A 23498-nucleotide genomic window follows, 5' to 3' on the forward strand; every position below is an offset into this window, starting at 1 on the left:
CTCCCCGCTCATCCTGTTGGGCCTTCGCGTCGCCCTAGTTTTTTGACAAGTACAATTACCTTCACCGCCCTCTCGCCTTTGCAGGGTTTTTGTTTTTGTTTTGTGAAGTCAAATTGCAATTCGCGGCTAATATTAGCTTCATTAGCTCGGCGGCACTGGAGTCACGTGGACTGTTACGTCATCGACTGGCGACTTCCCCCACACCGGGCTGGCCAGCGTCTCAGTGTTATGTCGTTTTAAATGACTTGGTGACGTTGTTCCTTACGGTTTGTTTTGCGTCACGTCGTTCGAAAGAATACAAATAAGTAAACACTGGGGCATATGCATGCTACGTGCTCCAAAATAAAGTGGCCTAGTTTAGATATAGATCAGTGGTTCTCAGACTTGTTTTTAGTAGTGTGCCTCATCCAAGACCTTTTTGCACTTTTTTCCCCTGCACTGGCATTGTAGAAAAAAAATAAAATGATATACTGCATGTGCGTCCAATGTGATTTTTTTAACATTAATTATTGCCAATATTTTTAACACTTTTCTGTACCCCAACGTACCCCTAGGGGTAAGAGCACCACCATTTGAGAAGCACTGACCTACAATATACGTGGTTATTAGTGCAGGTTTTTAATGTGACGGGTGGTTGGAGACAGGTCATTTGCATTTACCACACGACCGCAAGCAACAGTGGAATGTCAATGTTTTATTGTGGTAGGTTGTGTTGCAAACACATTCATCTAAGTCAAACTAATTATTAAAAACAAAACAAACAAAAAAAAAACAAACATTCAGTGCAAGAAGTTACCACGTCAACGTTTTCCTTATCCTTAGTATTGACAAAACACAATTTGGTTCCCGATTTGCTTTCCAAGACGCATCCGAACAGCCAGCTGCATACAAACCCTGACTCAATTCACAATTTACGAGGGCTTCAAATCATTGACACAAGAGTGACATTTATTTTAGAAGTACAAAAGTTTCCCAAAAACGCATGGCATGTAATTGATGAGATATCGTCGGGGCCTCCGAACCCCCGCTGTCATTTCAACAGCACGGTCACAAAACAGAAACAAAACAAAACGCTCAGGACTGCAGTCCAGGGTGTCCGCAGCAAGTTTCTTGTGATGCCGCTCTCAAATTGTCCCTCGATTACTCTCCATCTCAAAACAGCCGCCTCCGTCAGGCCACCTCCTCCCGCCGCCTCAGTCGGACTTCTCCTTCTCCTTCATGTGCAGGAAGACGATGCTGAAGAGGAATAGTCCGCCCATCATGGAGAAGACGCTGGCGTAGTAGGGGTAGGCCGACGGGATGAAGCGCTCGTACTGCGTGTGCTGCAGCGGGCGCACGGAGACCTGGGGGTGAAAAGAGCACGGTTCACTTCTGTACGTAGTTGAAGAGTTGAGGCGCACACACGCCTCAATACGTTGTCTGGCAATAGTCACATTTGAACAGCCCACCCATAGTCATTCAGGGAAAAAAAACAAAAAACAGTCCATTGAAATATCATTGAGTTTTCTGTGTGTATTTGTATCCTTGCCTACAGTCACACTTAGATCGCGTCCATCGATAAATTCCAGCGAGTGGCTTCAAGCACTATATAATATTCCCTTTGTGGCAAAATATAAACTTATTTTCCATTAGCTTTACAAATTGCTGTAACACAGCGTGACACAATGAGAGCCTCTGGATTTCCCCAATTTGTGTCTGTTTTCTGGATGTCACACTCACTGGAAACATTACTACTACGTATTGAATGATGGAGTTTATGTATTACAAACACCAGGAGGTTACTATGGCACCAGACAGATAAAACAAGTAATTAATACCCAGGGGCAAATTTGGTTGTCACAGCTTAAAACCAAAACATTCTGAGTGTGTATTAAGGCGAGGTAGAAAATGAAATCCCAATGATTAGATTAAATACATCTCCCTCCTCCCTTTGTAAAAAACACAATGTGTGCATAATAATGTTTCGCATATAAAATAATAATTTGCATGGGAATTGCAGTTTAAAAAGAGAGCCGGCACGTCAGGCTTTATTTTCACTGAAGTGTATTTTAGATCTCAAATGGATAAAGGAGCTTTGTGTCAACCCCGACGTGGCAACGACCCTGAAATGACTTGGACCAGACCAAGTCTGTTTAGTTACAGTAATGAGTGGGAAATTGGCATCGGTGCATTCCTTCTTTTATCCCAAAAGATACAAATTAAAATCATCTTAATCGGACAAAGGCATTCTTAAATCATCTCACCTGAGTGGAAGAGTACAGATGTGTGTATCCCAGTCGGTTGTAGTCAACCTTGAACTGGAACACCCCGTACACATCTGGCAGTGTGAACCTCACACTGTATTTGCCGCCTGGTGGAGAGACGCCGTATAATTATTATTAGGGTCACACAAATTATAAAAAAAAAAAAAAAAAAAACAACACCTCACAGTAGTTTAGTTCCGTACCATTTTTCTTGAGGTATGTCCTGACAAAGGGATCGATCCTCACGAATTCCAGCTGAATGTCGTCTCCATCAAAGGGCACCCATTTGCCCTCAGAAAGCATCTCGATGACAACACTGTACTCCTGTGAGGAGAGCAGTGCAATGTTTAATGGAGAACCTACAGAATTATTTTCGGCACTTCATTCGTATTCTCGATTACTCTTGATGAACCAATACCAATAATACAATGCGATAAAAAAAATTTATATATATATATATATATATATATATATATATGGTCCCATTATAGTACATTGCAATAGATAGATCGATACTTTATTAATCCAGAAAGGGAAATTGCAATGTCCCAGCAGCTCACATAAAAACAATAGGTATTAATACTTCCAAACAATAGAATAAAAATATATAAAAATGTAGTGTAGCAGAAGTGTCAATAGATGCAAAGATAATAAACCTCACAGTTCACTGTACATGATAAAATATGCCAGGACAGTGGAAAATGAACATAGAATTCCAAAAAAATCCAGGCAATATAAACCTGAAAATAAATTAATTGTTACACAATAAAAATATAAAAATGGCAGAATAATGGAAAATAACCCTGAAAATAGGAGGCCAATACTGTGAATTCTAAAATTCCTTCTATATTGTTAAAAAGTCATCACTGGCCAAGTCCAAAATCCTGATGCCTGAACATTGTTGATAGAGCTAAATTACTGCAAAACCCCTGAGAAGGTTTAAAACCATAGAAAATATAATCCATTGGTCAATTAACATGATATTGTAGCTCACATTTCAATTGTGATAACCGACAAAAATAATGTCGCGACATTTTGCTGGAACTGTGGAATCCCCAGGTGGAACTCACCACCAGGTCGGTGATGGTGTAGGCTGTGGGGGGCGTGCTCTCCCCGACGCGGCGATGGATGACTGACCCCACCCGGAGCACCCCGGCCTCCTTGAACACCCAGCGAGACAGGGCCTCGGCCAGCTCCATGTTCCCAGTCTGCTCGTGCCTACGGGGATAGGGGTTGTGAATAAGTTGCCTTTGAAAACATTTAATGAATAAAAATAAATAAACTTGAAAGGGGAGGACAGGTTTACTTTGGGGATCCGGGTGCGGCCTTCTGCACAGCAGAGTTGAAGAAGGCGTCACTGAAGAACTGGAGCGATCCACTGAACACCACCCTGGCGTTGTTCCGGGCCTGGAGTCCGGCAATAAGCAGCGTGTTCTTGCCGACGGCGTGGGGGTACTGGAGAAATTCACACATTTGCCGGATGATTATATTATCAGGAAGAATACCTTACAGATAAAAAAAAAAAAAAAAAACATCTCTCAACTGAACCTAGGCACTCCATAATAAGGCTGAGTATCACTAGTCTACTTTGAAGAGGAATGAAAGAACTTAAAATTGGAGAAGGAAATTATAATGTCGTAGCTCAGGATTATACCTTCTTTACAGGCTTCATTTTGGCACTACAAAATGAAATTCAAGCACCTTGTTTTGAGCACAACTTTTACCGTTTTCAGCGAACACACACGCACGCACGCACGCACGCACGCACGCACGCACGCACGCACGCACGCACGCACGGTTCTTTTTTTTCGACCCATCGAGTCACGGACTCCACAAGACCTCTGAAGGTGTCCTGTGGTATCTGGCACCAAGACGTGAGCAGCAGATCCTTTAAGTCCTGGAAGTTAAGAATTGGGGATCGGGTTTGTTGTTCCAGCACATCCCACAGATGCTCCATCGGATCGGACCCTAACTCCGCCCATCCACATGATGTAGAAGAAAACGTGATTCATCAGACCGGGCCACCTTCTTCCATTGCTCCATGGTCCAGTTCTGACGCTCACGTGTCCATTGTAGGTGTTTTCAGTGGTGGACAGGGGTCAGCATGGACACTGACTGCTGCGATGCACTGTGTTCTGGCACCTTTCTATCATAGCAGCATTAACTTTGTTTTACTTTATTATTACAATTTTTTTCCTCATCAATTTGCTATCTACAATAGCTCTCCTGTGGGATCAGACCCGACCGGCAGGCCTTGGCTCCCCACATGCACTGAACCCTAGCCCTGCCACACTGCAAAAACTGTTCAGGAATGGTTTGTAACATGACGAGGAGTTCAAGGTGTCGACTTGGCCTCCAAATTCCCCAGAGCTCAATCCGATTGAGCATCTGTGGAATGTGCTGGAACAACAAGCCTGATCCGTGGAGGCCCCACCTTGTGACTTAAAGGATCTGCTGCTAACATCTTGGTGCCAGATACCACAGAACACAGAGGTCTTGTGGAGTCCATGCCTCCCACGGGTCATTGTGGTATCTGGCACCAAGGCATGAGCAGCAGATCCTTTAAGTCGTGAGGTGGGGCCTCCATGGATTGCGCTTGTTGTTCCAGCACATCCCACAGATGCTCCATCGGATTGAGATCGGGGGAATTTGGGAGCAGAGTCAACGCCTTGAACTCTTTGTCATGTTCCTCAAACCATTCCTGAACAATTGTTGCAGTGTGACAGGGTGTATTATCCTGCTGAAAGAGGCCACTGCCATCGGGGTATACCGTTGCCATGAAGGGGTGTACTTGGTCCGCAACAATGTTTATGTAGGCGGTACCTGTCAAAGTAACATCCACATGAACACCAGGACCCAAGGTTTCCCAGCAGAACATTGCCCAGAGCATCACACTGCCTCTGCTGGCTTTCCTTCTTCCCATATGTGTCGCTGGTGGTCCTTCCTTGGGCCACTTTTGGTAGGTATTAACCACTGCATACACATGCGAACACCCTACAAGACCTGCCGTGTTGGAGATGCTCTGACCCAGTAGTCTAGCCATCACAACTTGGTCCTTGTCAAAGTGGTTCAGATCCTTAGGCTTGCCCATTTTTCCTGCTTCCAACACATCAACTCCAAGAACTGACTGTTCACTTGCTGCCTGATACATCCCACTTCTTGACAGGTGCCACTGGAACCAGATGATCAATGTTATTCACATTTCCCTGGCCTCATCTATGTCGTGAAAGCGATTCAGGAACATTTTTATAACATTATGATCTGAACAACAAAATCTGGAGAAATATCACAGGTTTTTGATTATCTTGCCCGGACTCTTCAAGCACTTCAGCACAAAAGGGGCTTTTTTCAAGACATTCCTGTGCTTACAATTCTGAGGATGAAATGCAAGCTCTCGGTAAGAACCCTGTTTTTAACTACACATTAGTGTTTTTAAATGGAGCGAACCTGAGAGATGGGTCTGTCAGGGAAATAGGAGTAGGAGGTAGAGGAGCCAGTCAAAATGTCCAGGACAAGGGGGTTGTCTGGGTCTGCCACCATACTGGAAGAAAGGGTGGAGTTATGCATGGTTCACTGTCTAAAGCTCAATAACTCCTTTATTAAAAAACAAAACAAAAAAATAAAAATAAAAATTTTACCGATACCTGCAGATTAGTGGTCGAACGATATGGGTTTTCCCCAATGGCCGATGTCAATTTTTAGAACGCGATATTTGCCCATATATAATGCCAATATTATGTTTATTTGTTTTTTTTTGCATCTGATAAAATACAACAATTTATTAATAATAATAATAAAATAATAATAATAATAATAATAATAAATGAGACACATTTGCTGAAATTAAAATAACATTTATCTCTTACATTATTGTCTGTATTGTTTCTGCAGTGCACTCATTTTAAATAAAAGACTAAATTTGAAAAATTAAAAATAACAAATGAATGAAAAATAAATTATAAGCGATAAAATAAATAATAAACGGCGTTATATTAAGGTTTGGTCGTGAAACAGAGTCTCCCCATTACAGAAGTGCAGAATTTATTATTTACAAGCATTGACACCAAAACATCCAGTGTTTACCGAATTCTGTCCCATAGCACCGGAAAGCAACGGGGAGACTGTCCACTACACCACCACTGTAAAAGAACTGGGACGCACAGTTTTTTGTTTTTTTTTGAGAAATAAGGAGAGAAAATTAATTAACAGCTAAACTAAAAAAGACAGGAAAAATGGACACAAGAACGCACACGGTGCAGCGCTGTGTGGAGGAGTACAATCACTTCACTCCAATTCTCTGAGTTAGGTTTACATTTCGCCTCAAATGCAAAGTATTTCCAAACAGCACTGCTGCTGTTTTCTTTCAAAACAGGTTGCCATCTTGAATGAGTAAAACTATTACAAACCGGAGCGAAGGAGACAGTGAAGACAGTGCGTGAAAAAGAGGAGGCGGGGCTATGTGGGCACTACCGCGGTGTGTGTGACTCGCTGTGGGAGAGACGAGCAAGCAGCTGCGATAATGCAAAAAATGAGTATTGAAACAGTTTCGAATATTCAGAATCAATATGTATGGAAGAATCTACATTTTTGACAATACTAATCTGCAGACATTTTTTGTTTATCGGCCTCGTGAACGCAGACATCGGCCGATGCCCATTATCTCAAAACGCGCAAATATCAGCCCGATCAATCGGTCGCCCACTACTGCAGATACAGTGTAGTTGAATTTCAGTTTGTGAAAGCGAAGCTTACCCGACACCCTTGAACAGGATGGGTTTGTTGGTGGGCTCGCCTACAATGGTAGGAGCTTTGAGCAGGTTCTCTGGATCGGCAACAATCATGGTGTGCTAGAGAGAAGACAGGTCTGTTATGTTCTGGGTCCTGGCCGTGTAGAGTCCCTTCGAGAATTCTTTCACGGCATCAACTGAAATGCGCCATATTTCCTAAAAGGGCTGCTTACCTCGCCAGGATCAGATACATCATAGTGGTGATGGTCAATGACGGCAGTCTTTTCCTCATCAAATTCAATTCCACATTCACTGCCCAACTCCCTCAGAGGGTCCCCTGCAATAGCCAATACCCAGACAGAGTATTTACGAATTGTCCAAATTCTATATTTAAGATCTACAATTTTAAAAGATGGACAACACTCAATTCACTTCCAAAACTGTTTTGGGGTAAAAATGAATCTTTTAATGAATGAATAAAGAATTTTATTTTTAATGTCTGAAATTCCCTTTCGACTTATATTCCTCCACCACTTTTTCCTGTAATCTTGTTTTGTTGTATTTGTAAATTAGTATTTTACTTTGCAGTATTTGACTGACTTATTTTTTGGTTATGTGATGTAAAGCGTCTGGGTTCCCTGAAAAGCGCTTCACAAATAAAATGTATTACTACTATACCAAGGCTACAGTTCTGTCCCCTGTAGCACATCCATACTTGGAAAAAAAATGCCAATCACACGAGCCTTTGAATGCAGCGAAAAATAAGTGCAACAAACTCTTAAAATGCACATTGTCACAGCATAAAAAAATACAAGTTTTTGGAAACTGCCGCTTTGAAACTGACCGATATCAGAGTTTGCAGCGATGAGGACATTGCCTCCGCCGTCAATGAAGGCGGTTATGGTCTCCACATTAATGCTGCCTCCGAAATCTGAAGAAGAAACAAAGAAAAAAAAAAAATGTATCAAAGAAAAGCTCAAAGACTAAAACTGGAAACTTGGCTGTGGCGCAGAAGCATGAAGTTTACCTTCCACTGAAGGTGAGAAGATAACCAAGTGGTCATACAGAAACTGGCCATATTTGATCAACGATAGAGAAGGGTCGTCTGCCGTCTTGAAGGCCAGGTCGAAACCACGATCTAAAAGGTAGACACAAAAAAACAAAAACATTGTAAGACGTACAAAACAGTGTAAATTAGGGCCGGGCAATATATTGTTGTAACATCGAAACCATGATCTGCAGTAGTGGTACTTAATTACATCTTTAAAGTACTTTAGTTAATTCGGTTTTGACTTTCATCTCAACAGCAATATCTCATTGCGCTATTATTATAATAAATTTTTAACTCAGGAATTACATTAAGATATATGAAAATCACGCCAAAGCATAGAAATATGGGTCTATCAAACTGTGGTTTGAGTAAAGTAGGCACTGAATGTGAGATGTACTTTTACCCATAATACTTTAAGTAAACCAAAGAGTAGGTGGAAGCAGAAACATAAACGTGGTACTTTAACCATTACACGTTAGAGTAATGTTTTGTCACAGCGTTAGTACTTTTGCTTGAGTAAAATGGTGGGATGAGATTCGATACGGTCTGGGAGTATACTCATCGTAATACCGTGATATAGTTCAATGTATTGCCTTATAGGCTGCATTACAGTAAAGAAATACAACTTTCTGAACTCCACAGTCTGTTCTTAAACAGTGCTTCTATTTGCGTGGCTGTAACATCCACGCGAGTTGTTGCGTGTGTAAATGTCCCAAGAAAGAGCCGATCGTCACCCGCAGAACATCGCGACCATTGCGATTCATGCGTGAACGCCACGCAGCTCCAGTAAAACGCGTCTCGTTGATGGAGGTCTGGGGGTAGAGCCTCCGCAGTTTAAACAACACGTCTCCCTCCCCGGCGAGCTCATGGCAGCTCGCTAGCGGTAGCAACGAAGCTGACGGCGGCGGTTTTCCCGGGACTTCCCGTCGACGTTCGGGGCTCGTGTCCGATAACGGCTGTTTGTTCGCGGGCCCGCCTCGACCCGCTCTCACCTGCCAGGCTGCGGAAGAAGATGGAATGGGTGTCCCTGATGTTCATGTTGTCCAGCAGGACCAGCGTCTTCCCGTCGGCCTGCGCCGAGCGCACCACGGCCGCCAGCGTCAGAAATAAAAGCAACCCGCTGCCCGGAACACCGGCGCCCCTCCGGGCCCCCGCGCCGCCCTTCTGCTTTCGGGCCGCCGGTAAAGAACCGGGCCGGGCCGCCTGCATGACTGCTGTCAACGACGCCATTTTTGCTTCGGAGACCGGAGAGTCGACGTCAGCGTTAGCGTCGAGTTGACCCTTGACCTTTGCGACTGGACCAATCGCAGAGGGAAACGCGTCGCGAGCGCAGCACAGCTGATTGGCTGCGTTCAAACGTTTTTGTTTTTTTTCCCCCCCGTCCCCTCAGCGAGTCGCGCATGCGCGCCGGGGGGGGCCCAATAAGGACGAGGCTGGAGGGCAGAGGCTGCTGTGCAACACAACAGGCACAACTCAGGCCGTCGTCGCTGGGAGCAGGAAAAATGGGAAAGTGCAAGGACCTGAGCGACTTTGTCAAGGGACAGATCGTGATGGCCAGACGACTGGGCCAGAGCATCTCCAAAACGGCGGGACTGGTCGGGTGCTCCCGGTTTGCGGTGGTGAGCACCTACCAGAAGTGGACCAAGGAAGGACAACCGGTGAACCGGAGACAGGGCAATGGACGCCCGCGGCTCATCGATGCACGCGGGGAGCGAAGTCTGGCCCGTCTGGTACGATCCCACAGAAGGGCCACCGTGGCGCAAATTGCGGAGAAGGTTAACGCTGGCTCCGACAGAAAGGTTTCGGAGCACACGGTGCACCGCAGCTTGCTGCGTATGGGGCTGCGCAGCTACAGACCGATAAGAGAGCCCGTGCTGACCCCTGTCCACCGCCGAAAGCGCCTACAGTGGGCACGCGAGCGTGAGGACTGGACCATGGAGCAATGGAAGAAGGTGGCCTGGTCGGACGAATCGCGATTTCTTCTCCATCAGGTGGATGGTCGTTTACCCGAGGAAGAGGGGGAGCCAGGGTGCATTACGGAACGAACGCAAGCCGGTGGAAGCAGTGTGACGCTCTGGGCAATGTTCTGCTGGGAAACCTTGGGTCCCGGCGTTCATGTGGATGTTACTTTGACAGGTCCCAGCTACCTAAACATTGTTGCGGACCAAGTACACCCCTTCATGGCGACGGTGTTCCCCGACGGCAGTGGCCTCTTTCAGCAGGACAATGCGCCCTGCCACACTGCAACAGTTGTTCAGGAATGGTTTGAGGAACACGACAAAGAGTTCAAGGTGTTGACTCTGCCCCCGAATTCCCCAGACCTCAATCCGATCGAGCATCTGTGGGATGTGCTGGAACAACAAGCCCGATCCATGGAGGCCCCACCTCGCAGCTTACAGGACTTAAAGGATCTGCTGCTCACGTCTTGGTGCCAGATACCACAGGAGACCGTCAGGGGTCTTGTGGAGTCCATGCCTCAGAGGGTCAGCGCTGTTTTGGCGGCAGAAGGGGGACCTACACAATACTAGGCAGGTGGTGTATGATAAATATATATATAGTCAATAAATGCTTGCATGCATCTGCTTTTTAACAAAAATAAGTGACTGCTTTGTTGATCTGAGGACATTATCTCTCCAAGCACAAACTTGCATCCATGTGTATATAAATATCATTCTTGTATTTTACATTAATTGTATTGTAATGCATTTCTCCCTGCTGTTAAATAGATGTCAAGTGATATAATTAAAAACAAGGTGTTCTGTATCCAGACACAGCATTAGAGCTGGATGACCACGCCCCCAGTGAAGAAATTGGACCTGTTGAGTTGTTGCAGTGCGTCTTTGTTTCGTTATACATTTTTCTCACTTTTCTATATAGCGTCAATAAATGACTTCGTGTGACACTGTTTGAGCCTGATTTCACCATTCTGTCTTCTAACGCGTCGTTGCTTTTCACCACCTCGCAGACTCTCTCCACACTTCACAGAAATACCGTTCACTCAGAGCAGACACCGCGGTTACTAGACGCTATAGTCGAATAAAGAAGGCAGAAGGTCCCTGTCACTCCATAAAAGCCCCACTCCCACCCCTGCACCCGGCGGCAGCGGACGCCAACGAAGCGGAGAAAGACGTGGCGCCCGAAGGAAAGACGACGCAGCGTGTGAAAACGGGGCTGTAATGACGACAAAGCGAGTATACAGTCGAAACGCGCAACCGGCGGCATTGGCAGCGAAGCGGAGACACTCAGTTCCAAACAGCCCCGGCCAGTAACGCAGCAACGAGGCTTTAAGCCGTGGAGTGAGCCCAACGGGTGCTCGGCTCAATTGCTCGACAGGTCGCCGTAACCGCGGTCGGTGACGTTGTCCCGCCGAGAAACACGACACTCCGGTGTTGGCAAGAGTTCCGTATGAATATTGTTTATATGTATGTATATGTTTCTTTTTGTCATCTTAATGCAAAGCGGCCCCCTCCCGCTGCTGCTGCACACGAGCTTTCTGTCACCGCCGCCATTGTTGTTTTGCTGTTAATTTCTTGTTCCCGGAAGCAGGCGCCGCGGACCCGCGCCCCCCGGCGGCAGGGAATGGAACCTCGAGGGGCGGACTCCGCTCCCCACGTCTTTCAAAGCGCACCTCCAACCTCGCACCTCCACCCTTTAAAGGCCCGTAACGGACATGTCCCGTGTCCATTACTGTGTCCACGCCGAGCAGACCGAAGTTCACAGCTATGTCGGCCGCGGGGTTGGCCCCCGCTCGGCCGACGTGTTGTCGACCCACTTTCCACGTTTACGCCTTTCGCCTGACGGCGTTCAGGAGGGGCGGCCGGATCGTTTTCTGTTTGTTGGTGTTTAAATCCTAACCAAGCGGAGCACCAGCGTAGGCCCACGCCCGCATGAAAGAAGCGCCGGCGTCTTCCGGGGAAGACAGTAAAATATCTGGAATGTCCCAGGGAAATGTACATAATTCATCTGAGCCGCAGTGGAAAAATAAAGGAGCTACGTCGCTCTTTTTGTCGCACGACCATCGACGGGGGGCGGCACCCGAGTTCACATACAGCTCAGACACACGAACGTCAGCCGAGCACATTGTCAAGTTTTTAAAGCTTCATAGCACCAACTTCCTGGAGGTGGTCTCAAACTCGGGAGGGTATTTGGGTCGTTCCCAGGAAACCGCCACAGAAACACGCCCGATACACAGACACAGAGTACACGACGCCTACTGTGTGGCCCACTGGCTCGTCTTTCACTAGTATCTCATCTCAGTTTATTTTTTCCCTGTGTTTTTCTTATCAGAACATTCATTACTGCAACGTAGTAGCCGTTACGTGCTTTAATATCAAATTGAATTATTTCACGTTCTCTGTGAATGTGCATCATTTCATTTGGGACGTGTTTTAGGGCAGTTCCATGGAAATGACCCATTTCTCAAACCACAGATAACGTGATCGCAAACAAATAAAAATGAGAAAGACAGAGACAAATTAAGAAACATATATTCTCTCCTCGTCATAAATTATTTAAAAGCCCCCGTCAACCCTCGGGGTCTTCAGTAGCTCACTTGATTGCCCGCCTCTGTCCATTTATTCATCTTTATAACAGACTTCTTCTGCCACGGCATACATTTTTTTTTTTTTTTTTTTTTTTTTAAACATTCTCCTTCTCCTTCAGCCCTGACTCTCGCATTCCATCTCCTCTTCTCTTTTGTCCTCAACCTCCACCGCGGCGGCAGCCACAGTCTCCTCGTCCCCCGCAGCGTGAGGCTCAGTTTGGGCCGGCCCCTCTCCTCCTTCCTCCTCCTCCTCATCCTCCTCCTCATCCTCCATTTTGCCCTCCATCGCTCGCTCCCGCGTCTCTGCCGCCGCCTCCGCCTTCGCCTCCTGGTCCTGGGCGCGGAAAATCAGCTCCCCTCCCTGGATGACTTGCTCGGCGGTAGGTTGCCAGGCGGCGGCCGCATCCCCCTCTCCGGCGGTGGCCTCGGCGTACTGGTAGAAGTCTGAGTCGGCCTGGAACATGACCAGCGCCTGGGCCGTGTGGATGCGCACGTGCTGGGCCAGCGAGTTGGCGTCCAGGAACTTGTCCCCGCACGAGTCGCAGGCGTACAGGATCCGAGTGTTGGGGTCTGGAAAAGACGTCAAGGGAGGAGAATACAAGGGGGTGAGGTCCAAGGTCGAAATGTCCAACCAAAGAATTCTGCCTGTTGCGTTTGTACTTTTTGTTAAATCACTGTTTGTTTTTTTTCATTTTAAGGACTTCATGCAAAGCCAATATAATACATTTTCATTGTGATCTTTGTTAATTAAAATATAATATAATCTTAGTATAATCTATTTTATATCTGTGTTATTAATCTCATCATCGTCTACTATTATAAGTGTCTATTTTCACCCATGCTGGATTAAATGTACATTTCCCTGGAATAATGTCCGTTGCAAAAGTGACTAACATTTTCATTATGTTATGATTTGAATAACAAAACCAGAGGGAATATGACAGCATTTCAATGGTCGCGTTTTTTTCAAGGACTTTTCAAGCACTTCAGCACAAAAAGTGGCTATTTTCAGGGTATTCCAGTACTTCAATGTCTGAGGATGAAATTCAAGCACCTCAAGGACAGAGAACCCTGGTTTGTCTGATGACGTGTTATATTGAGAGCTGTTATGTCAACACGTTAAAACTTGGAATTCATTTTAAAGGGATGAGACTTGAACTATTCTTTTTAACGAACGGCAACTTCCTTGTTTGAGAACCAGGATACTTTTTTAGTTTAATCTCACCCCGTGCATGTAATAAATTTTTTAATTAAATGACATTAAATGTGAGCTTAATCACATCCAATCACGTTCCTTTTGTGATTTATTCCACCGCTGGGGGAAAAAATAATGGATTGTTTGACCTGAAATTAGTAAATAAAAGTTATTTTTCCCCCATCTCACCTGCTTCTTGCACTTTCTCCACGGCCTTGGTGATCTCAGCTTTCAACGCCTCCGTGTCGTCTGCGGACACAGAAGTCGCCACTGGAACCACTGTGACAGAGAGGGTAGAGAAGGCAGGAACATTAAGAGTGAGTGAGATCTCTTCCTCAGGGAAAACTAGTGTATTTGAATTATGTTTTTATTAATCATCACTTATGTTATCCCTCTCAGTTGCTTCCCATAATATATCCTGGTATTATTCACCACTGAGACACGTGCAGGAAGTGACACGCAACTAAGCTCTCCTTCCATTGTCCCAATAGGAGTACGACTCAAACAAACAAAGTTAAGACAACGTCCAGGAGTCTATTCCAGGGTTCATTCTGGCGTTTGTGATGTAAAATTTCCGAGTTACCACTGAAAATTACCAAGTTACCATACCGTATGTTCTTAAGTAAAGCCCAATGCCTTCTGTTTTTACCTCACACTGAAGTTTTACATTCCAACCCCCTTTCTCTCAGGCCTCTGACACTGACACACACACACACACACACACACACTCCCACACACACACACACACACACGTTTTATATCGATTATTAATCTCATTGTCATCTACTATATTATAAGTGTGAAATTAACATTTCCCTGGCATGATGTCATTCCCAGCGTTCAGAACGTTCATGCTTGGTTGGTGAAGCAGGTATATTCGGGACATAGATATCGGTGCGACAACAAATATGACTACTACAAGGGAAAAATAATAGAATAGAAGAATATCACATTACCATTTCTAAAACAAAACCGGGGGGGGAGGTTATCACAGGTTTAGTATTACGGCATTTTTTTCAGAGACTTTTCAAGCACTTCAGCACAAAAGAGGATATTTTCTAGGAATTACGTACTTAAATTCGAACACTTCAAGCACCTCAAGGACCTGGCAAGAACCCCGCTATTCACAAAGTTGTCTCCCTCTGAAAGTTTGCATACAGCAAAGTTGTCGGTCTAGCGCCTCGCCCCATTATCGTCTGGCTTCGCTTTCCTACTTTCCTCCGTATCATAACTTACTAAACTCTTTCCCCCTTTCCTAGCGTGCTTTGCTGACCTGTCAGCTGGGCCACGGCGCTGCCGGCCAGGGCCTCCGTGGCCAGCGTGACGATGTCCTCCGTGGTGACTGTGACGATGTTGATTTCGTCGGGGTTGGTGGCCCCAGAGAAGCCGTTCATGCCCTCCTCCGAGCCGGCAATCACCAGCCGCTTCATGCCCGCCTTGCCGCGGTGGACGGTCTTGACGTGGGAGCGCAGGTTGTCCACGCGGTTGAAGCCGCGCCCGCATTTGTCGCACAGGAAGGGTTTCTCTCCTGGGGTGGGGGACGAGCGAGGCGAGCGGACGGATCAGGGATGAATTTGGATACGGCAGCAGAGGAAGTTGGAGATTATAAATACACGTGGGTGACTGCATTTTCAATGAGATGCTCACAGTATGTTAGAGGACGTCACACTGCCTCATGTTATACCGGGGAAAGAAACAGTCACAAAGGGTGAGTTCTATCGGGTGTTTCAGGGTTGTATTGTAGGTTAAAGCAGCTCTTTGGACTACACCCACGCTAACGTAAGAGACTAGAAACAGGAAGTTGCGCTGCTTCAGCAAACGTTACCTTTTGGACACACTGGGGGAATTGCAAAAAGTAGTTTTAAATAAAAGGCAATATTATTGTTATTCAAAACACGTTGGAGATGTCGGGCTATAAGGTTTTATCGGACTGCATTTAAGCACAGCGAGAAGCTGCCGCTGAGTTGTACGTTCAATACAACAATAATAATCAATAATAAAGCGATCAGTGAGGTTGTGCTGTGAACAGGACACTTTAATAAGGCAATCATTAAACATTTCCGCCAAATGGCCTGCTCCACTATAAGTCACTGTTTTGAGTGTCCACATCATTTCCCCGACTCGGCAGCTACAGTAAGGAGCGAGCAGCACACAGCACACGCCCATCCCATGACACGTGGCTGAAAACACAAAGTTCGCTTTTCGACGACACCCATTCCGCCTCCACGCTCCCCGCTCACCCGTGTGGATGATGATGTGCTTGGACAGGTCTCCGACGTTGACGAACGCCTTGTTGCACATGTTGCACTTGTGCGGACGGACGTTGTCGTGGTGGCGGATGTGGTTGGCCAGTTGGCTGGACTGCACGAACCTGTCCGGAAGGAGGAAGGGAGCACCCGTCAAAGGAGCATGTTTGTTCAGTTCGAAGCCACTCTGCAAAAAGTGCTGAAGTCGTAAATAAACCTTGTTTTGTCAAGGTTACAGGTAGCTACCATTTATGCATTTAGGGTTCTGCTAGATCGATATGTTTATGTTTAATAAGGGGAACACGAGGGGATCTATAGTGTTCCCTTATCAATGAATGTGATCCATGGTCCATGGCTTTATCTTAAAATTGCATCGACGCTGTGTTCTGTAAATTGGGCGCCATTCAGTGGCATCTATGGTCCCTTTTCAGCACGACAAGGGCATGAAACAGCAAATGGAAAAATCTCATTCTGTGTTTTGCTGCTATGACTCCTGCAACGTCTCTAAAGCATTTCTCCATTTGACTCGAATTGACAAGCGATGACATACACCTGAGTAGTTGATATGCTGGAGGACCAGTATGTGACCATTAAATCTGTATTCCTAGCATTGAAAGACGTATAATTCACTGTTGTTGATGTCGAACATTTCTGAATGATGTCCGGCCCTGCTCTAGAGGCTGGTCAACACAACATGAATATATAAAAAGAATAATAATAATAATAATAATAATAATAATAATAATAATAAATGTTGGCTCTGGAATCTAAAATGGTGGAACTGACCGTTTCCCGCAGCGGTCACAGACGTAGGGCTTCTCCCCGGTGTGCTGGCGGACGTGGGCGATGAGCGAGCTGGCCTGGGTGAAGGCCTTGCCGCAGATCAAACAGAGACAGGGCTTCTCCCCTGTGACACAAACGGAACACGTCTCGTCAGTTCGTATAGTTATTGGAGCGCGGCGTTAGGGGCCGGGCCTGGGGGCCCACCGCGGGTAATGCACCGGTACCTGTGTGTATGCGCTCGTGCCGCTGCAGCGCCCCGGGGTCGGCAAAAGCCCTCTGGCAGTGCATGCACACGTAGGGTTTCTCGCCGCTGTGGACGCGCAGGTGCCTTTTCAGGTTCCCTGGGGGGAGACGCAGCACGATGGATAATAAATGAATAAACATCACAGACCACTCGAAAAGATCACAAAAAAAAAAAAAAAAAAAGTACAGTGTTACCCCGACACAGCGGTGAACCCCCTGTCAACAGTGGATTGTGAAGGCGGATGTTGAAGATACAAACGGAGTAAAGTTCCCTTTCTGTGGCACTGAACTGCAGGTTTTAAAGACTCCTTAAAGAGACGCGGCTCCTGGTCAGGATTACTATTTTCTCCTCAAAATGCAACCCGGCTTCCTTATCAATCCATCCAGTCACGCCGCAGCGCTTTTGACTGCGCGGACGTTACAAAGCATCTGATATTTGGGTGTTTTCTTTGCGTTCCTACGAGTTGAAAGTTCCGACGTGGTATGAAAATCGACTTGTTCTCCCATTTGTTAAACGCGGCTCATAAAAATAAAAAAATTAATATATAGGACAATTACAACAATGAAACAGTCAAACCATTCGAAATCTTTCGCCGTAATTCCCTTTCCCGCTCACCTGAGGTGGTGAATTGTTTGCCACACTCTCTACACTTCAGTGGGCCGTCCATGATGTGGATTTTCAGGTGAGCCTTCAGGTTCCCCAACTTAAGAGAGCACAGAAACAGAGCAGGTCACGACCGACTCGTCCAATCATCGGCCAGTGCCTTGTTTTTTTTTGTTTTTTTGGGGAGGGGGGGGGGGGGGGGGGGGCAATGGGCTCCGACCTGGTTGAAGCGCTTGTCGCAGTGCGGGCACTTGTTGCCCTTCTCGGTGTCGTGGGTCTCCAGGTGCCGCATCTTGGCGGTGGGGTCGGAGAAGGCCTTGTTGCAGAAGTCGCAATGGTGCGGCTTCTCCCCGCTGTGCACCAGCTGGTGGCGCTTCATGTTGCCGGAGGTGGTGAAGAGCTTCCCGCACTCGCCGCAGCTGTAGCGCGCCTCGCCCGTGTGCCGCTTCCGGTGCAGGTTGAGGAGGCTGATCTGACGGTAGCTCTTGCCGCAGGTGGAGCAGCAGTACGGCTTAAGGGGGCTGGGGGAGGAAGGGAGAGATGGGAGAAAAGCGGGGTAAAAAAACTAAATAAATAAAAAGATTTGGTGAAACCGTCGTAGGCGGAAGGTAGGCGGCGTATTTCAGATGAGAAAAGCACTTTGTAATACTGCACTGTTTTTGCGGCGAAACGCCTCTAATGATTAATAAAGAGTGATCTCATCTTCATACAACAAGGGCATGAACTGAACTGGGGAATTCATTTTTTTTGGTTGCACTGGGGGGCTTACAGGTCGCAACAACGAACACCGTCCTTCCACTGCTTTCTTTTTGGTTCTCAATGTCCTCTTTCCACCTCAGTACACCGGCGCCGCAACGCTGCATTTTGAGTTTGCCCCTTACACAAAGGCAATCACTGAGAAACGGTGAAGAAATGCTTCCCTTTCTCTGTGTGGCTAGATAAAAAAGCATGCAAATCGATACCAACCTGTGCGTTTTCTCGTGGGCCTTGCAGGCGGCGGGGTCGGAGAAGGCCTTGTGGCAGTCGCGGCAGCTGAACGGCTTCTCTCCCGTGTGGATGCGGATGTGCCTCTTGAAGTTGCCCGTGTGCGTGAACTTCTTCCCACAGTCCTGGAAAACAAGCGCAATACCGACGCCAGCGTGCGGTGAAGGCAATTGTTATAGAGTATCCTACGACTGCTACTATTGTATATCCTAGGCAGGCTACCGCTTACCCCCCCCCCCGGCGATGAAATTGGAAACTGTTTAAAAAAAAAAAAAGGGGGCATTTACAGTAGGTAGAAAAAGTTTGCAGTACTCTAGCGTGGAATCACAGGTTTCGCAAGCGAATAACAAACAGCTCCCTGATTGTTGAGGTTCTTGTCCACAAAATGTCACTCGCCTGCACTTTACAGCACTTATAAGACATAGCAGCATGTAATGTTTTATTCAATATTTTGTTTCCCCTGAAGATTGCTTTACATCCGTTCATGGTTGGAAGTCCCAACGAGTCGAGAGGTGACTCATATCAGGACGTGAGAACTTATTTCCATATGTTAAATATTGCGCGCTCGTTTACGGTACACTGATTACCACCACGACAACTGGCAACTTACAAGTGGTGTAAAGTTGACCTGGGCACGTCAACATAAATGCAAATTTCATTTTTGGAACATGTCCTTTTTATTTTCCTGGTCTTTGGCTTCCCCCCCCGTTAACTTAGGTTACATCTGTCATTTATCATTAGGTTTAATTTTCCATTCTTTTCTTTTTTCATGTTTCTATTGCCTTATTATTATTTTATCTTATTGTGTTGATGCAAGCGGCTGGGACATTGTAGTTTCCCCTTGGGATGAATGAAGTTCTTATCTATCCCACTATTCATCTACTGTATCCGTCCATCCGCCCAACCATCCATCCACAGCATTCCCACACCTCCACCTCAATTTAAAAAAACTGAATTTGTTTCTCACCTCACACTTGTGAGTGACGGAGCTGTAGGGCTTGGACTCCGAGCGGCTGCTGATGGTTCCCGCCAGCGTGCTCCTGCCGCCGCCGCTCGAGTCCTCCGCCTCTCCCTGCGGGTCCGCCTCCCCCTCGTCCCCGCCCCCCGCCGTGTCTTCGTCAGCATCATCGTCATCATCATCGCCCAGCTCCTCCTCCCCCTCCTCCTCTTCCTCCTCCTCCTCCTCTTCCTCCACCTCCTCGTCGGCGTCATCGCCCGCGTCGTCGCCCGCGTCGTCCTCGCCCGAGTCCCCTCGGCCCGCAGGGGCCTCCTCGCTTGGTTTGGCGACGGCCGTCTTCTCCTCCTTTGCGGCCTTTGCAGTGTTTTCTTCGTCCGTGTCGTTATCTTTTAAAACAAAAATTTAATTAAAAAGGGGTTTCCTACGTTTGTAAGCCAACTAGAATATCTGTGAAATACTACAAATTTAGGAGTCACAGCGGCAAAAACAAACTTAAGAAAAGGCCACGTCCAGGCAATTATGCTCAGTGCAGTTAGTGACGTGAATCACTAAAGGCAACCGGTGATAAACAAAGCCGATTCTCACCAACACTAGGCTACTAGCTGGCGCTAATAATGGAGAGAAAAACACGTGTGAAGAGATGGATTTTTTTTTGCTGGCTATTATTTAAATACGTTTTTTTTTTTTTTTTCCCTCCTTCTTTTATGAGGGAGCCGATCGGGTAATTCATTCTCACCGGGTGGGAAGTTTCGTCGAGGGGCTCTTCTGATCCTCCTTCCTCTGGAACTCATGTACGCTGAGCTGCCAGGAGTCTTGTACGGTGATTCTGGGGGGGGGGGGGGGGCAGACCACTGTTTACTGAGGAGTAAAATCCATTATCCAAATAATTTCCTCTCTATGTGTACAGGGATGGAAATTACACCCCCGCCCATGCCCCCCTTCCTGGGAAAAACAGAGTTGTACCCCTCTATATAGAATATAATAATATGCATCAAAAGCACTTGTGTGCTAATTTTAGATGCAAAACAATGCGCTTTTAAGTTTCGAAAGATTGCGTCCACTGCCCTCCCCAAAACCCCACACACACCCTCGGTACTAGTGTCTATGGCGCAATCTCTGGAAGCGGTGGCCGAGCTCCAGTAAGTAGCTACTTTGCAAAGGCTAACTTTAAACAAAGGATCTGTCAGCGATTTTTTCTTTACTTCTACCACAAGAATACACATTCACAAACACATTCACAATTGGAACCAGACTGCATTTTGTTTACTCCATTACCGCACGGTTGGATCTTAGGTTACTGCCATATTGGGACGGGGCGGCCGCGTCTCCTTATGCATGCATGCATGCATGTCTAGGAATGGCATTTTTTTTCCCTCCCTGGGAGAGGACCCTCAGACCCCCGGTTTTATTGTGCCTCCCCTTCTTAAACCAAAGTTATACCCTTTTACATACTGTCATATGTATATAGGTAAACAAAGTATACGGTAGGCTTATTGCCCTACTGGGACAATTGCAGTTTCCCTTCGGGGATGAATAAAGCACCCATCTATCCATATGTACTGAAAATACACTGACTAGGCGTGTAGTCGGCGTCAGACGGGTCATCTTGGAATTCGGCAACCTCTTTCACGGCACTTTCTTCCTCTGCAGCAGCCTCTGGAGCAGCCTCTGCAGTGGCCTTTTTCTGCGCAGCGGGCGAAGCGTTTTTGGGGGGTCGACCTCGGCCAGGGTGCGTCCTGACGGGCATTTGAGGAAGCGTCTGCTCCGGGTCAGGTGTGGCGCTCTCCTCGAGAACAGCAGGGCTGACGTTCTCCACAGAGGCGCACTGGGTTTCCCCATTCACCTGGGAAGCCACCTCCACCAGGCCCTGCTCCGGCTGCTGCTGCTGCTCCACCTCCACGGCTTTATCTTCTGTTTTGGAAAAGTAGAACTAGAGTTGCCTTACTTATAAGACACAACAAGTTGTTTCCTCGTGAGTTGTCCAGCCTTATTTATGAAATTGAAAATGAAATTCAAGGACTTTCGAGTACTTTTTTAAGGCCTATTGTTTTCATGTTTTAAGGACTTCACATAAAACCAATATAATCAACTTTCAATGTGATCTTTATAAATTAAAATATAATATAATTAATAATTAATGCACATATCTGTATATACATATGCATATTCCCTCTATTCCATTTTATTTTTTATTGTATTTTATTCTATATATTTTTATTTTATTCTATAAGTATTCAACTTACTGTATTACGTTTTAGGAGTCAGTTAGTCGGCCTATAGAAATACATTTTTTATTTTTATTTTTTCCTAGGACATATTTTGTGCTATCACCGGGTGCGTTGCATTACATTTCACTGCATATATGTATGGAAGTATGTATATGTATGTGACAAATACAAATCTTGAATCTTGAATCTTGAATCTATAATCTCATTGTCTGTTATTTATGAGAATATACAATATACACCGATCAGCCCCATTAAAACCACTGACAGGTGAAGTGAATAACATCGATCATCTTGTTCCAGTTGCACCTGTCAAGGGGTGGGATATATGAGGCAAGTGAACAGTCAGTTTTTGAAGTTGACGTGTTGGAAGCAGGAAAAATGGGCAAGCGTAAGGGTCTGAGCCACTTTGACAAGGGACAAATTGTGATGGCTAGATTATATGTATTAAACTATTTCCAACCATGCTGGATTAAATGTGCATTTCCCTGGCACACTCTACAGTATGTCATTTCCAGCATTCAGACTGTTAATGTTCATGTTGGTTGGTGTAGCGGGGGGAGGGTAATCACAGGTTTTCAATGTTCGTAGTTTCAATGTTTCACTTTTCAAGCACTTAAGCACAAAAGGGGGTTATTTTCGAGGTGTTCCAGCACTTAATATTTCTGAGGACGGAATGCAAGCACTTTGAAGCACCTCAAGGACCCGGCAAGAACCTCCGGTTGGAGATGCTATTTCAGTGGTCTCCAATCAGATGAACTACAGTAGATTGAAACCGCTGTCCGATCTGACGTCTCTACCCACCCATGGTGAAATCCTGTGTTATGACCGATGGGGCTGGAGTGGCCACAGACTGGTAGGCCGAGCAAGCGTTCACAATCTCTTGCATCTGGAGGAAGTTGGCCACGGCCACCACATCCTCCACGTTCTGAGAGCTCAGGTTCAGCTTAGCGGTGTACATGAACTCCAGGACTTGGCCCAAACCTGCAGTGACGCACAACAGCAAAAGTCGTTAGCAAGTCGTACCCTTTAACAACGGCATCTGCAATCGCCCTGAACGTCATGAAGCTGAGACCAGCATGCAGAACACTTTGTGTGCAACAGTAAAGTAAGATTAAATCTGTAGATTGATTTACATTATGTTTGATTTAAAGTAAATCAACAGTATACTTTGCAAGGGAAAGCCTTGATGCCAACATATTTTACTGGGAAAATATAATGGACACACAAGGTTTCTGAAAATGGTAGACTATATTTGAGTCGAGCGTGTCCCCTTGCCCAGACCTTAACATTTGAAGTCAATTGTACAGCATTCTTTGTATTCACCTATCTGCAGAGGAAGTGAGGGTTCTTTCATTGCCACATCAACAATATCCCCCAACTGATAAGAACTTGCAGCGGGAGAGAATATATACAGTATATAAATATATACACCGATCAGCCACAACATTAAAACCAGCACTATTAACCGCTAATATTGTGTATCCCTCCCTCATGTCGCCAAAACATCTCTGACTTGTCGGGACACGGACTCCACAAGACCTCTGAAGGTGTCCTGTGGTATCTGGCACCAAGACGTCAGCAGCAGATCCTTTAAGTCTTGGAAGTTGCGAGGTGGGGCCCCCATGGATCTGGCTTGTTGTTTCAGCACACCCCATAGATGCCGAATTGGACCCCGCCCGTCCACATGATGTAG

At 46.2% G+C, this 23498-nt stretch overlaps 2 protein-coding genes across 2 annotated transcripts in view; both read right to left on the reverse strand.

The window, feature by feature from the left end:
* Nucleotides 1–674: 674 nt before the first annotated feature.
* ddost (dolichyl-diphosphooligosaccharide--protein glycosyltransferase subunit (non-catalytic)) lies at nt 675–9254 on the reverse strand. Its single transcript, XM_080015024.1, has 11 exons — nt 9014–9254; nt 7998–8108; nt 7815–7901; nt 7204–7307; nt 6996–7090; nt 5691–5784; nt 3550–3698; nt 3314–3461; nt 2447–2567; nt 2244–2350; nt 675–1343 (listed from the first exon to the last, which is right to left on the reverse strand). Exons 1-11 carry the CDS (start codon nt 9249–9251, stop codon nt 1194–1196), a joined length of 1404 nt encoding a protein of 467 aa, XP_079871150.1. The 5' UTR covers nt 9252–9254; the 3' UTR covers nt 675–1193.
* A 2233-nt stretch (nt 9255–11487) lies between these two features.
* The window catches only part of zbtb17 (zinc finger and BTB domain containing 17), a 14777-nt gene continuing 2766 nt past the window's right edge, over nt 11488–23498 (reverse strand). The window contains exons 3-15 of the mRNA XM_080014613.1: nt 22607–22786; nt 21153–21488; nt 20314–20403; nt 19587–19963; nt 18602–18744; nt 17856–18156; nt 17648–17735; nt 17013–17129; nt 16792–16912; nt 16000–16130; nt 15033–15287; nt 13949–14038; nt 11488–13134 (exon numbers count right to left, since the gene is read on the reverse strand). Of these exons, the coding sequence (XP_079870739.1) occupies nt 12680–13134; nt 13949–14038; nt 15033–15287; nt 16000–16130; nt 16792–16912; nt 17013–17129; nt 17648–17735; nt 17856–18156; nt 18602–18744; nt 19587–19963; nt 20314–20403; nt 21153–21488; nt 22607–22786 (2684 nt within the window). The 3' untranslated portion in view covers nt 11488–12679. The remainder of the gene's footprint in view (nt 13135–13948; nt 14039–15032; nt 15288–15999; nt 16131–16791; nt 16913–17012; nt 17130–17647; nt 17736–17855; nt 18157–18601; nt 18745–19586; nt 19964–20313; nt 20404–21152; nt 21489–22606; nt 22787–23498) is intronic.

The sequence above is a fragment of the Zeus faber genome, assembly GCF_960531495.2.
Source record: "Zeus faber genome assembly, chromosome: 15".
Lineage (NCBI taxonomy): Eukaryota > Metazoa > Chordata > Actinopteri > Zeiformes > Zeidae > Zeus > Zeus faber.

What these genes read in the sequence shown, in the direction of transcription:
- ddost (XM_080015024.1), bottom strand. Translation starts at nt 9,251, where the DNA reads ATGGCGTCGTTGACAGCAGTCATGCAGGCGGCCCGGCCCGGTTCTTTA. An exon ending in CTGACAGACCCATCTCTCAG is followed by an intron (nt 3,699 to 5,690) that starts GTTCGCTCCATT and finishes GAATTTCTCCAG; the next exon opens with TACCCCCACGCCGTCGGCAA. An exon ending in GCCGCACCCGGATCCCCAAA is followed by an intron (nt 3,462 to 3,549) that starts GTAAACCTGTCC and finishes CTATCCCCGTAG; the next exon opens with GCACGAGCAGACTGGGAACA.